At 39.8% G+C, this 14,761-nt stretch overlaps 1 protein-coding gene across 3 annotated transcripts in view; it reads right to left on the bottom strand.

Moving 5' to 3' along the window:
* Window positions 1-14,761, bottom strand: part of SHLD2 (shieldin complex subunit 2) — a 195,647-nt gene that overhangs the window by 70,445 nt on the left and 110,441 nt on the right. For all 3 annotated transcript variants that reach the window (XM_060190981.1, XM_060190995.1, XM_060190989.1), the window contains 3 exons: window positions 10,269-10,463; window positions 8,796-8,930; window positions 4,358-4,564 (listed from right to left, as the gene is read on the bottom strand). In XM_060190981.1, the coding sequence (XP_060046964.1) occupies window positions 4,358-4,564; window positions 8,796-8,930; window positions 10,269-10,463 (537 nt within the window). The remainder of the gene's footprint in view (window positions 1-4,357; window positions 4,565-8,795; window positions 8,931-10,268; window positions 10,464-14,761) is intronic.

Here is a 14,761-nt window from a genome sequence, read left to right as displayed (position 1 = left end):
TCCCCTCCTCTCTCCATTTCTCTCTGTCCTATCTAACAACGATGACATCAATAACAACAATAACTACAACAATAAAATAAGGACAACACAAGGGAATAAATATTAAAAAAATAATTCAGAATTTTGTTCATTGGAGAAATATAGAAAAAAGTTAAAATTCAGTGTCAAGATCAAAGATTCTAAGTTACTATTAGTAACAACCTATAAAATTGCTGAAAATTTTAATCAAATATTTATTTTTCATTAAGAAATTTAAATTATGGGTGGAGGGTAGATAGCATAATGGTTATGCAAACAGACTCTCATGCCTGAGGCTCCAAAGTCCCAGTTTCAAGCCCCCGCACCACCATAAGCCAAACCTGAACAGTGCTCTGGTAATAAAAAATAAAATAAAAGTTTGGGAGTCGGGCGGTAGTGCAGTGGGTTAAGTGCAGGTGGCGTAAAGTGCAAGGACCGGCAGAAGGATCCCGGTTTGAGCCCCCAGCTCCCCACCTGCAGGGATGTCACTTCACAGGTGGTGAAGCAGGTCTGCAGGTGTCTATCCTTCTCTACCCCCTCTCTGTCTTCCCCTCCTCTCTCCATTTCTCTCTGTCCTAGCCAACAATGACGACAACAATAATAACTACAACAATAAAACAACAAGGGTAACAAAAGGGAATAAACTTTTTAAAAGTTAAAAAAAAAGAAATTTAAATTACATAACAATAAACCTAAAGACAACACATCGCATTTTTCTCCCAAATCTTATTTCTCCTCTAAATACATTCATATACTAGCCACTGGGAAATTTCCCCTAGTTTCCAAAACCAATAATCACTGGTACTTACTATTTACTAACATTTAGTATCTTAAACATATCTTCAAAGGCCACTTGTTATATCCTTAACTAGGAGTTAGCACCTTTTTAGCACCTGTCAAGAAATCAATTCAACTTAGGGACTATTTCCCATTGAAATTTTGGTTTATCCAGTTTTTTTCACTATATTATTCACTCATTCTCTCTTCATTCCTTCTGACCAGGTACACACACACACAGATGTCATATGTGTAAGGCTTACTGAACCTATATTATATCTAGCTATATACAAGATGTACATGTCTAAGGTTTGCTAAACCTGATGACATTCCCTTTACTACTTCATTCAAAATTAAATTACCTTTATTAAAGTTAGTTAGTTAATGAAAAGCATCTGAGTACGTATTAAAAAAAATTATCAGGAACTGGGTGGTGGTGCACCTGGCTGAGCACACACACATTGCCATGCACCAGAACCCAGGTTCAAGCCCCTGCTCTCCACCAGCAGGGCCAGAGGGTAGGGGGGAATTCATGAGCAGTAAAGCAGGTCCACAAATGTCTACCTTCCTCTCTCCCTCTCTGTCTCCCCCACCTTCTCAATTCCTCCGTGTCCTATCAAAACAGAAGAAAAGGAAAGGAAAAAATGGCTGCCAGCAGTGGCTTCATAGTGTCAGCACCAAGCCCCAGCGATAACCCTGGTGGCAATAAAAATAAGTAAAAAAAAAAAAAAAAAATTCATCAGAAGACTTTTGTTGTTGCTGCTTCTGGGGCTGTGTGACTCCACCACTCCAGGTGCACTTTTTTTTTTAATTTCTTTATTGGGGAATTAATGTTTTACATTCAAGAGTAAATACAATAGTTTGTACATGCATAACATTTCCCAGTTTTCCATATAACAATACAACCCCCACTAGGTCCTCTGTCATCCTTCTTGGATCTGTATTCTCCCCACCCACCCATCCCAGAGTCTTTTACTTTGGTGCAATATGCCAATTCCAGTTCAGGTTCTACTTGTGTTTTCTTTTCTGATCTTGTTTTTCAATTTCTGCCTGAGAGTGAGATCATCCCATATTCATCCTTCTGTTTCTGACTTATTGCACTTAACATGAATTTTTCAAGGTCTATCCAAGATCGGCTGAAAACGTGAAGTCACCATTTTTTATAGCTGAGTTATATATATATATATACCACAACTTGCTCAGCCACACATCTGTTGTTGGACACCTGGGTTGCTTCCAGGTTTTGGCTATTACAAATTGTGCTGGGTTGCTTCCAGGTTTTGGCTATTACAAATTGTGCTGCCAAGAACATATGTGTACACAGATCTTTTTGGATGGGTGTGTTGGGTTCCTTAGGATATATCCTCAGGAGAGGAATTGCAGGATTATAGGGCAGGTCCATTTCTAGCCTTCTGAGATTTCTCCAGACTGCTCTCCACAGAGGTTGGACCAATCGACATTCCCACCAGCAGTGAGGGAGGGTTCCTTTGACCCCACAACCTCTCCAGCATTTGCTGCCACTACCTTTTCTGATATATGACATTCTCACAGGAGTGAAGTGGTATCTCTTTGTTTTCTTTACAGGTGCATTTTTTTTTTGCAGATAGTGTGTGTGGGGGGGGGGTAAAGGGAGACACCACAGTACCACTTTACTGCTCATGAAGCTTCCCTACTGCACAGTTTTCCCATGAAGTGGCTGAGAATTCAAACCCAGGTCCTTGGACATGGTAAGATGTGTGCTCTGCTGGCTGAGCTATCGCCTGTCACCCATCCCTACCCCAAAGCTCGATTTTATGAAACATGTTTCTAAGGATAAGTTTTTTTTTGCCACATATTTGAGTCCAAGAAGTATTTTATTACATTTTAAAAAGCAGTAAATTTCACAGATTTTGTATCCATATTGAATTTTAACAAGTATGTAAAAATGACAGTATGTGAACTTGATAAAATGTAGCTCAGCTGTTACAGAACCAATGTAACCTGCATGACTTAGTCCTTAGCCCGTTTAAATTCCTAGCACCAGCTTATGAAAACCTGAGCCAAGCTGTGGTTTTCTCTCACCATTTTTCTCCCTCCTTCTTCTCTCGTTCTCTCTCTCATAACAAATAATCTTTTCTAAAATAAAATTTTTAAATGTTTGTCACAAGTGATCCATTATCTGTTTCTGGATTATTAACTGCTTAGCTACTTGTAATCAACTATACCAGAAAATACATTATTTAAAAAATATTTTATTGGGGTCGGGTGGTGGCGCACCTGGTTGAGCACATGTATTATAGATGCTCAAGGACCCGGATTAGAGCCCGCAGTCCCCACCTGCAGGGACTTTGCGAGTGGTGAAGCGGGGCTGCAGGTGTCTGTCTCTCTCCCTATCACCCTCTTGATTTCTGGCTGTCTCTATCCAATAAATAAACATACAAAACTTAGGAAAAAACATTTTATTTATTATTGATTAGATAGAAAGAAATTGAGAGGGAAGGGGGACATAGAGAGGGAGGGGGCAGGAATAGCATAATGGTTATGCAAAGAGACTCTTATGCCTGAGGCTCCAGAGTCCCAGGTTCAATCCCCTGCACCACCATAAACCAGAGCTGTGCAGTGCTCTGGTGTTTCCCTCTGTGTCTTTCTCTCTCTGCGTCTCTCTCAAAAATAAAAACAAATAAAATACTTTAAAAAATTTAAAATAGGGGAATCGGGCGGTAGCACAGTGGGCTAAGTGCACATGGCGCGAAGTGCAAGGACTGGCATAAGGATCCTGGTTTGAGCCCCCAGCTCCCCACCTGTAGGGATGTCACTTCACAGGAGGTGAAGCAGGTCTGCAGGTGTCTATCTTTCTCCTCACCTCTCTGTCTTCCCCTCCTCTCTCCATTTCTCTCTGTCCTACCCAACAATGATGACATCAATAACAACAATAATAACTACAACAATAAAACAACAAAGGCAACAAAAGGGGATAAATAAATATTTTTAAAAATTAAAAAAAATTTTGTTTAATAGAGAGAGGGAGGGGACACCAGGTATGGCTCAATGGGTTAAGCGTACACAGTACAGAGGCGCAAGGATCTAGTTCGAACCCCACTCCTATCTATAGGGGTTAGGCTTCATGAGCAGCAAAGCAGGTATGCAGCTCCTCCTCAATTTCTCTGTCCTATCCAAAAAAAAAAACAGAAAAAATGGCTGGCAGGAGCAGTGAATTCCTAGTGTCAGCACCAAGCCCCAGAGATAACCCTGGAGGCAAAAAGAAAAAAAAAGGATGGGGGAAGGGAAAGAGACACCTGCACCACTCATGAAGCTTTCCTCCTGCAGGTAGGGACTGGGGGCTTGAACCCAGCTCCTTGTGTATTTCAGCATGTGTACTCAACTGGGTGAACCATCACCCAGGCCCCATAAAATACATTTTAAGTGGTCAGCAATAATTAAAAAATACTTCAAAGAACTGTAGCCCTAAAAATTAACATGATGTCACTTTCTTTTCAATTTTATATCTAGTTACACATTTTCCTCACAAATGATAGCTTTTTTGTTTATTTTGAAACTATCAAACAAACAAACAAAAGCTTACCTGAGCACCTATCCTCCAGGTGTGTTGCTAAGTCTGACATCTTCACTAAGGAGGTTGTGCTTTTATGAAATTTTGCTTTAAATGCAATTGACCTCTTGTCATCATCAAACAGGCACTCACAGGATGACCAATGTGTTGTATGCAATTCCAGGGTTTCTAGGATGCAATTGCGCTGAACATAAAGGTATTTGAATTCCCAGATGTAATCTTAAAACAAACAAATAAAAAAAAAGTCACAGAAAGGCAATAATCTAGACTCAGGAAAAATTAAATAAAAAACTTAAATCTGGTTAAATCAGCTAAATACAACTGCTCCTGGCCACTATTTTTTTCCTCCTTTTTTGCCTCCTTCCTTTCATTTGATAAGACAGAGAGAAACTGAGAGGAAAAGAAGATAGGGAGAAGGAAAGAGAGACACCTGTAGCACAGCTTCACCACATGTGTAGTTTTCCCCATGCAGGTGGGGAATGGAAAAGAATATGTAACAGACACCTGTTATGAAGAACTGGAAAATCATATGCATGTATACATAAGTGTGCTGTAACTCATTAATCCTCCGATAAGATTTAAATATATATTTATATACACACATGTTAAGTGAATAGAGAGAATGCTAGCAATTTCTGAAAACAGAAACAATCTTGAAAAAATGAAATTTCCCCATTTTAAAAAAGAACAACCGAGGCAGGTATAAAAACTTTAAAAGCATGGCTACAAATAAGTATGCTTGATAAATGAATCATCATCAACAACAACAACAAACACTATATCTTAATTCCTAGATTCACAAATTTTCAATATAATCTAAATCTGCTTTGCCCCATGCTGGAGTAACACCTTTGACCTATATTTCATTCAGCACGCACTAGACTCATGTTCCCAGCTGTGACGTGGTGGTCAATGATGACTGTCTACCATTGACACGTTTGTCAGATTTCTCAACTAAACAAATATTTTTCACTGTTTGATCCTAACATAAAAGTCAAAAGTCATCTGAAATCCTAGTTATAGGTTATTAATGATTAAAAGAAACAATGTGGCAGATTCTATCTTCAGATAACTATTTATAGATATAAGTTTGAGAAGAGACGTTAACTCTTTTGGGTAAAGGAAAAGAGTGGCTTATGCACTTAATTGCTACAATAATTTAACAGAGTAATATGATTCATAAGTCGCTAATTAAACTATCTCTAAATTTTTCAACTAGAGGATCTCACTGTATCAAAAAGAAGATAAACTATTTTTATGGAAATCAGTTCTATCTAATTTAATATATCACAAATTATTAATATATGCTTTAAAGAAAAATGTAATCATTGGCTGTATGTTAAACATGAACATTCTACAAATGGCCAGTAATTCACACTTTTAAAATAGCTGTAATAAAAGGCTGGTATACATTCATTAATTAGATAGTAGTGTTGTGATTTGAAAGAGTTAATGCAAATCCCCTAACATCTGCCTTATAACCAGAGAGAGCCTTATTTATCAGAATACTTCAGCAGAACAAAAACGCAGAAGCTTCTCCAGAACTAACTTTTTTTAAAGGAATTTATTTATTTATTTATTTATTTGTTTTCCCTTTTGTTGCCCTTGTTGTTTAACATTGTTGTGGTTATTGATGTCCTTGAGAGAGGAGAGGAAGACATAGAGGGGGGGAGAAAGACAGACACCTACAGACCTACTTCACCACTTGTGAAGTGACTCCCCTGCAGGTGGGGAGCCCGGGGCTCGAATCGTTCCTTCTACCAGTCCTTGTGCTTTGCACCATGTGCACTTAACACACTGCGCCACCGCCCAACTCCCCAGAACTAACTTTTAAGGAACAATAACAGAAGGAAATGCTGTCTTCACTAAAAAGGTAAAGTAGTATACCTAGGAATAAGTAGAAAGTTTTTTGCTGGTGTAATCTTTTTTGGTTTGTTTATTTTTGTTTTGTTTTGTTTGCCACTATTAGTTGTAGAGCATAGAGGACTTCTTAGAGATTACTAATTACTGAATTAAGATGGAACTTTCGGAAAGCAAACTGGCGTCTGTTCAGTGATCTTACCAACAAATCTATTCCTGCAATTCCAATTAACTCTATCCCCTCTGAAGATTCCTACAGGCGCTTCCGCCAAGCCATCTTCAAAACAGCTTCCCAAGCCATTCCTCGTGGAAGACGTGCTAACTATACGCCTTGTCTTGATGCTGAATGCGAGCAACTACTAAAGCAGTATGATGAGTCGGGCGACCCAGATGTGGCTGACCATCTCATTGCCTCCCTGGATGCAGCACGCCAAGCCCGCTGGCAACAACTCACGGAAAGCCTGAACTTCACCCACTCAAGTAGGAAGGCCTGGAAGCTTCTTCACAGACTGGGTGCCGGTAGCCAACCCCCTCCCGTCTCCCATCCTCCCATATCTCCAAACTCAGTGGCCAGTCACCTAACTCAAGTTGGACGTGCTAAAATCGACCCAGTCTGGAAAAGAGAAATTTCCCATGAGTGGTCATCCCACTTCCGGTTATCTTGTCCATCTCCAAAACTCTCTCCCTTTACACTGTCTGAACTGGAAGACGCTTTGAAGAGGGTTAAACCGGGAACAGCTGCTGGCTATGATAACATCACCCCAGAACTCATTCTTAACCTGGGTCCCGCGGCAAAGAAGTGGCTCGCTTCATTCCTGTCCCACATCTTGGAATCTGAGTCTATGCCCAAAGTTTGGCGTTGTACGAAGATTATAGCGGTTTTGACACCAAAGAAAGACCCAACACTGGCCGCCAGCTATAGACCAATTTCTCTCCTCTCCGTGTGTTACAAACTTCTTGAGAGGCTGCTTCTGTCACGTATTTCTCATCTTACAGAGAAATTCCTATCACCCGCCCAAGCTGGTTTCCGCCCAGGAAGATCTACCTGCGAACAAGCCCTGGCCCTCTCAACTCACATTGAAAATGGATTCCAGAAGAATTTAAAGACGGGTGCTGTCTTTGTTGATCTCACAGCAGCCTATGACACGGTCTGGCACTGTGGTCTCCTAGTCAAGATCTCAAGATGCCTGCCTCCATGGGTGGCCAACACTATATCGTTTCTTCTCCAAAACAGAAGATTCCGGGTGCATCTGGGTGACAAGTCTAGCAGATGGAGACTGTCTCAAGTGGCCTCGCCCCCAGGGCTCTATTCTGGCTCCTATGCTATTTAATATTTACATCAATGACCTCCCAGAAACTTCTTCAAGGAAGTTCATCTACGCCAATGACATCTGCTGTGCAACTCAGGCATCAAAGTTCGACATCCTCGAGGAAACACTCATGAAAGACATGTCTCTGATATCTGATTACTGTAAAAAATGGCGACTAATCCCTAGCACTGCAAAAACGGTATCATCTGTTTTCCATCTACACCATGCCTGGGCCTCGCATGAGCTTAATGTGCAGCTTGGCGGTACGAGAATCCGGCATGAAGCCCAGCCAGTCTATCTTGGCGTTACTCTTGATCGCACTCTGTCATTTCACAAACATCTCATAAAAACTGCAGCAAAGGTGGGCGCGAGGAATAACACCATTGCAAGACTGGCCAGCTCCTCATGGGGCGCGAGCGCTTCACACTACGATCATCATCTCTGGCATTATGCTATTCCACTGCAGAATACTGTGCCCCAGTATGGTTCCGTAGCCCCATGTCCACTTGGTCGATTCCAAATTATATTCCTCCATGAGGATAATTTCTGGAACCATCCGTTCCACCCCGGTTCCATGGCTGCCAGTTCTTAGCAACATCGCCCCGCCAGATATTCGTCGGGATGCGGCATCATCTAAGTTCATTTCCCACGTCTACACTCGACCGGACCTGCCAATATACGCGGATATCTTCGCCCACCCTGTCCAACGCTTGATGTCTCATCACCCAATCTGGTCCCCTACGCCTACACTGAACTTCTCTGTTCCAGTCTCTTGGAAACAGAGCTGGCAGTCAGCTGAGGTAAAGAACAAACACCTCATCACAGACCCCTGCAAGCGTCAACCCGGCTTTGACCTAGCACGTTATGATTGGGCCCTCCTCAATCACTATCGAACAGGCCATGGCCGGTGCGCCGCTATGTTCCATCGCTGGGGAGCCAGAGACGACCCGAACTGCCCCTGCGGCTACAGACAGACTATGACCCACATAGTCAACGACTGCCACCTCTCCAGATTCAAAAGAGGTCTCGAAACTTTACATCAGGCTCAACCTGACGCTGTTGACTGGCTACGGAAGAAGGGCAAACGCTAGAAGAAGAAGAAACTGAATTACTAATAGAAGGTATAAAATTTTAACAAAATTAAACTACAGAAAAAGTATTCATAAGACTATGAGTATTTATAGTTCAGTTTAGTTCAGTCTCTTAAGATTATCTGTCAGGTTCACAAGTGTTAATCATTTACTTAACTATAAATAAGTTAAATGCTTTCCGTTATTTACCTTTTTTCCTTTGAAGTTGAGGGAACCAAGCTGCCCCAAAACCCCATAATACAAGCACATAATGTTGACCTTGGACCTGCTCCACTGTTAACATAATTTTCCTTTGCTTTTGTCCTCTATAATTGTATATTGCCTCTGGAAAAGGAAAAGGGATATTTTAGTTGTCATTATCTGTAGATATGTGAAGAATAGCAGGACATGTAGATACCACATGTCCTGCTATACTTCAATGTCTAATGATATATATATGTATATATATATATATATATATACCAATAACCAAGATGGCCTTGGGAATATATTTATTTATTTCTCTCCCCCCCTCTCTTTTTAAATATATGTATTTTTTATTTTGGGTTTTTTTGTTTGTTTTTTACCAGACCACTGCTCAGCTTTGGCTTATAGTGGCTCAAGGGGTTAAACCTGGGATTAACCCCTGGGATTTCTCTCAGCTGTGCTTATCAGAGAGTGAGCTTTTTTTTTAAAATTAGTTATTTAATACTGACTTACAAAATTATGAGATAACAGGGGTAAAATTCCCACCAGTAGAGTTCTGTGTCCCCATTGCCTCCACTGGAAACTACAGTAGTTCTTCCAAGGTCACAGATAAGGGTTGACTATTCTTTCTATAACTATCTATACGTGTATATATATTTGCCCACTTTTTCTATGGTCCTGCCTTCTCTTCCTTTATAAGTCACACCTACACCTATTGCTACTTCCAAATGTCTTTTTTCTCCTCTTATCTCTCTGGGTCTTGAAGGAATTAGAAGTTCAGAGTCCTCTGGTCATCTTCTCCTAACATTTCTCACCCTTTGGGCATATCGATGAAAAGTCTTTTTTTTTTTTTAACCGGAACACTGATCAGCTCTGGCTTATGGGGGGACTGAACCTGGGACTCTGGAGCATGAGAGTCTGTTTAAATAACCATTATGCTATCCACTCCCACCATGGACCATAATTAGCATTATTTATTTTTTTCTCCAGAGCACTACTCAGTTCTGGCTTATGGTAGTGTGAGGGACTGAACCTGGGACTTTGGAGCCTCAGGCATGAGAGTCTCTTTGCATAACCATTATGCTATCTAACACATGCCAGAACAAAATTCAGAAACTGGAAGTTCTGGCTTCTGCAATTGCTTCTCTGCTGGACATAGGCTCAAGTAAGTTTTTTTTTTTTAACCAGAGCACTGCTCAACTCTGCCTGATGGTGGTGCAGGGGATTGAAACTGGGACCTTATAGCCTCAGGCATGACAGATTGTTTGCATAACCATTATGCTGTCTAGCCCCCACCCCTGCCCAACTGAATTCTTACCATAAATTTAGCACTGCATATTGTGGTGCAGAGGACTGAACCTAGGGCTTTGGAGCCTCAGGCATGAAAGTCTTTTTGCATAACCATTATGTTATCTCCCCTGCTCAATCTTATTTTTTTATATCATATAAAATTAAAGAGGTATAAAAAATGTTTACCCGTCAGTATACTGATATCCACAACTCTTAGTACTGCATTGACTAAGGTGTCAGGCTGTAGCTTCTCCAATTCTACAAATTCTATACTGTTCATTTTCTGAAACTGCCGCTGGGGAAGTTTTTGGAGATAGAAATGTTTTACAGATACATAATCCAGTAAATCTTGAAGTACAACATCACTAACAATATTAGAATCTAAAAAAGGAAGAAACACAAATGAGATGGTAACACTATATTTTCTTGACAACATAATTTTTTTTTTACAATTGCCTACTGGTTTCTCATCAGATCAAATAAATCTTTTGCCTTTTTTTTTTTTAACTTAGAATTGCATTTTCTTGGGGTCAGATGGTGGTGCGCCTGGTTGAGTGCACATGTTACAATGCGCAAGGGCCCAGGTTCCAGTCCCCAGTCCCCACCTGCAGGGGGAAAGCTTCATGAGTGGTGAAGCAGTGCTGCAGGTGTCTCTCTTCCTCTCTATCCCCCCCTTCCCTCCTGATTTCTGCCTATCTCTATGCAATAAATAAAGATAATTTTTTAAAAAACTGCGTTTTCTCTTGTAAAGTGTGGTTATGTATAAAGTATGATTTTATTTTATTTTTTTCACTTTTATGGAAACATTTATTCATACTAATATTCATTTTAAAATTTGTACTTAATTGGTTTTAAATAAAGTATGATTTTAATTGTACAGATCATATACTTATTCTGAAGTCGAATGTTTGCTTTGTTTTTTTTTTGTTTTTTTTGCCTCCTGGGTTATCACTGGGCCATGGGTGCCTGTACTAGAATCCACTGCTCCTGGCAGCCATCTTTTTTCCATTGTTATTGTTGTTGGATAGGACAAAGAGAAACTGAGAGAGGAAGGAAATACAGAGAAAAGAAGAGAACGACACCTGCAGATGTGCTTCACTGCTTGTGAAGCGATCCCCTTGCAGGTGGGGAGCCAGAGGCTTCAACTGGGGTCTTCCCACTATATGCACTTAACCACTTAACCCTCTGTGCTACCACCAGGCCCCCAAATGCTTAATATTTTTAACCACTATAAAAAGAATCATTCGCTCTCCAAAAAAAATTGCAGTGTTGCCTTTTTTTTCATTTTGTTAATAATATCATTAACTTACCAATTAAAAGACCAATATTTCTGTCATTTTTCAGTCCACCTCTACCCTATTATTTCCAATGAATGCCCTAATTCCTAACCATATCTTTCCTACACATTCCCCCTTTTTTATAGGTTAGAGAGAAATTGAAAGGAGGAAAGGAGATAGAGAAGTTGGGGGGGGGGGGATTTGGGAGACAGAGAGAGAGAGTTACAGCACTGTTTCACTGCTCATGAAGCTTCCCCCTGCAGGTGGGAGCCAGGGGCTTTAATCCAAATCCTCATGCACAGTAAGGTGTGCACCACCACCCAGCCCCTCCAGCATTCTGATTTGTTTTGTCATTAGGATTATTGCTGTCTTGGGGCCTGCATGATGCACCTACCATTCCATGCTTTTTTTTTTTCCTCCTTATTATGGAGACATAGAGAAACTGAGTAGAAGGGGATGATAGAGGAGAAAGAGATTCTTGTAGCACTGTGTTACGACTATAGGCAAGGACCAGGGACTTCAACATGGGTCCTGCACAAGGACCCATATACGCTCTACTGGGTGCACCACTGCCTGGCCCCTTTCCCACATATTTCAATCACTGTCATTCTTCTGCAAGACTCTAAAACATTTCACTTCTGAAAACTCCAGTGTTGCTTAACTTGTTCTTTCTCTCAGCATACCTTAGTCTTCCCCACATCTAAGCCTCTATGCTCATTATTTCATTGACTACAGTGCTATAATCTCCCTTTCTCTCTAGCCCATACATTTTATATATCAGCAAATATATGCTCTTATTATATATATGTTTTTATCTCTGATTCTCATTGAGTGTTGGAGCATCAAATGTTTAAAACAATCTTTAAATTCTGTAATAATTATGCCATTGAAATGTATTTTATCTTTCTTGTCTCAATTCCAATTACATGGGTTGCTAGAAATCAATATATATTTAACTGTGAGGTTTAGTATATCAATGACATATAAATATAAGATATAATAAAGTATCTAACCACCACTGTAATTTCAAAGTAATGAGAGATTACTAATCTTCAGTTAGCAATTAGTGAAGCTAAAAGTGAAATATTTTCCCATCCAAATGTATAGAATCTTTAGAGTAATAATTTTTTTTTCCACCAATCTTTTTTTGCTAGTGTATACTGATTACGCAATTCCACCACCCATCCCAGCAGACTCTTTTTCTTTTCTTTCTTTTAACAATAGAGCCTTCCCATTTGTGTGGTACTCCCATGTGGTGGCAGGGACTCATGCACACTAAAGTGTGTACTCTACTCAGTGGGCTATCTCCTGTCCCGTTACTGTAATAAAGAAGAGAGTGGGAAGAACCATGTGGTGGCACACCTGGTTAAACGCACACATTACAGTGCACAAGGACCCAGGTTCAAGCCCCTGGTGCACCTGCAGGGGGAAAGCTTCACAAGTGGTAAAGCAGGGGTGCAGGTATCTCTTAGTCTCTTTCTCTATATTCCCCTCCCCTCTCAGTTTCTCTCTGTCTCTAGCCAATAATAAATTAAAAATAAAATAAATATTTTAAAAGAATTTTAATATATATATATTTTTTATTATTTTAATATTTATTTCCTTTTGTTGCCCTTCTTGTTTTATTGTTGTTATTGTTGTTGTCATTGTTGGATTAGGAGAGAAACTGAGAGAGGAGAGGAAGACAGAGGGGGAGAGAAAGATAGACACCTGCAGGCCTGCTTCACTGCTTGTGAAGCGACTCCACGCTTGATCCGGGATCCTCAAGCCAGTCCTTGCGCTTTGCGCCACGTGCGCTTAACCCCCTGCGCTACTGCCGGACTCCCTAAAAAATTATTTTAAAAGAAATTAGTGAGTTAGTGACCATTAAGCAGGAGATGTTAAGTTTTGGAAACCCGGCAAGGAGAAAATGCCTGGAGGAGGAAATGGTGGTGAGTTTGTCAAGTATTTCAGTGACAGACTCCAGTAAAAAGTCATATGTAGAGGACAAAGAAAAGATTAAAAATGGCATAAAGTTTAGGGTGGGAGGACTATCTTAACCAGTAAAGTACAGAACTTGCATGTGTGAGACCCTGTATTCCATCCCCAGAACAGCATATGTGGGACTAGTACTCTGGCCTCTGTTTTTCATATTCTCTAACAAAATTATTATATTTTATACCTCAGCTAAGTGGATAGGTAAAAATGTCTTAAGGTGTTTAGAAGCTGACATACGAAAGCTGTCCTAATTATGACTATTCAACTCCTAAATATTCTATAAAACAGTGTCAAGTGATATCACTAGCAAAGATAATGCAATTAAGAGAAAAGAAACAGATAATACAAAAGATGAATGACAGACCATGAAGGAAGAGTGGAAATAAGGAAATCCATTATTTTATAGCAAAACTCAGTTCCAAACATTTCTTACTGTTCCAGTTTAGTCACTAGAATATCTAAATCCTCTTTCACAATATTTCTAGCACATACGGAATCAGAGAAAATGGATTCAAATTCTGACTTTGTCAGTAATGAGTTCTTGTATACAACATTACCTTTGAGTAACGTGCGCTTAACCCCCTGCGCTACTGCCGGACTCCCTAAAAAATTATTTTAAAAGAAATTAGTGAGTTAGTGACCATTAAGCAGGAGATGTTAAGTTTTGGAAACCCAGCAAGGAGAAAATGCCTGGAGGAGGAAATGGTGGTGAGTTTGTCATTCCATTATCATTGTCTACAACATAGAACTTTGGAAGGAAAAAAGATTTCTGACAGCAAATTATTCACTTATCTCTACTTCATAAAAACCCATTCAGAATTTTACACATGTACCAACAACTGTTTTTTACTGTCGACTATAAACTATTAATCTCCCCAGTAAACATTTTTTTAAATCCATTCAGAAGCAACTGGTTATGTTAAAAATATAATACTCTACTTCATAGACACTGTGTTAACTTCTAATTTAACACTGAAGATAGACATATATGCTGTGACATTAAAATTATTTTTTGTAGTAGAACACCTCAACAGAATGGGAAAGAAGACTTTTTCAAAAGCATAACATATTGATCGGAAGTAAAAATGTTCTCAAGACTTGTAAGAAAAAAATATAACCAAATTCACTGTTTTTCTTTTAGAAGAAAAACTGTTCTGGGTGGAGGGTATATAGCAAAATGGTTATGCAAACAGGCTCTCATGCCTGAGGCTCCAAAGTCCCAGGTTCAATTCCCCTCACTACCATAAGCCAGAGCTGAACAGTGCTCTGGGGGAAAAAGAAAAAAAAAAAAAAAACTCAGACTAAACTTTATTTACCTATTAGTCTGCGAAAAAATAAGGCAATATAAATTCCTACGTAAGAAGCCAAGCAGTGATGCACCTAGTCAAATGCACATAATACCATGCTCAAGGACCCGGGTTCGAA

The sequence above is a fragment of the Erinaceus europaeus genome, chromosome 1 (genome assembly GCF_950295315.1).
Source record: "Erinaceus europaeus chromosome 1, mEriEur2.1, whole genome shotgun sequence".
Taxonomy (NCBI): Eukaryota; Metazoa; Chordata; class Mammalia; order Eulipotyphla; family Erinaceidae; genus Erinaceus; species Erinaceus europaeus.
The sequence above is the reverse complement of the archived record's forward strand: the minus strand, read 5'-3'. Positions and strand labels throughout refer to the sequence as shown.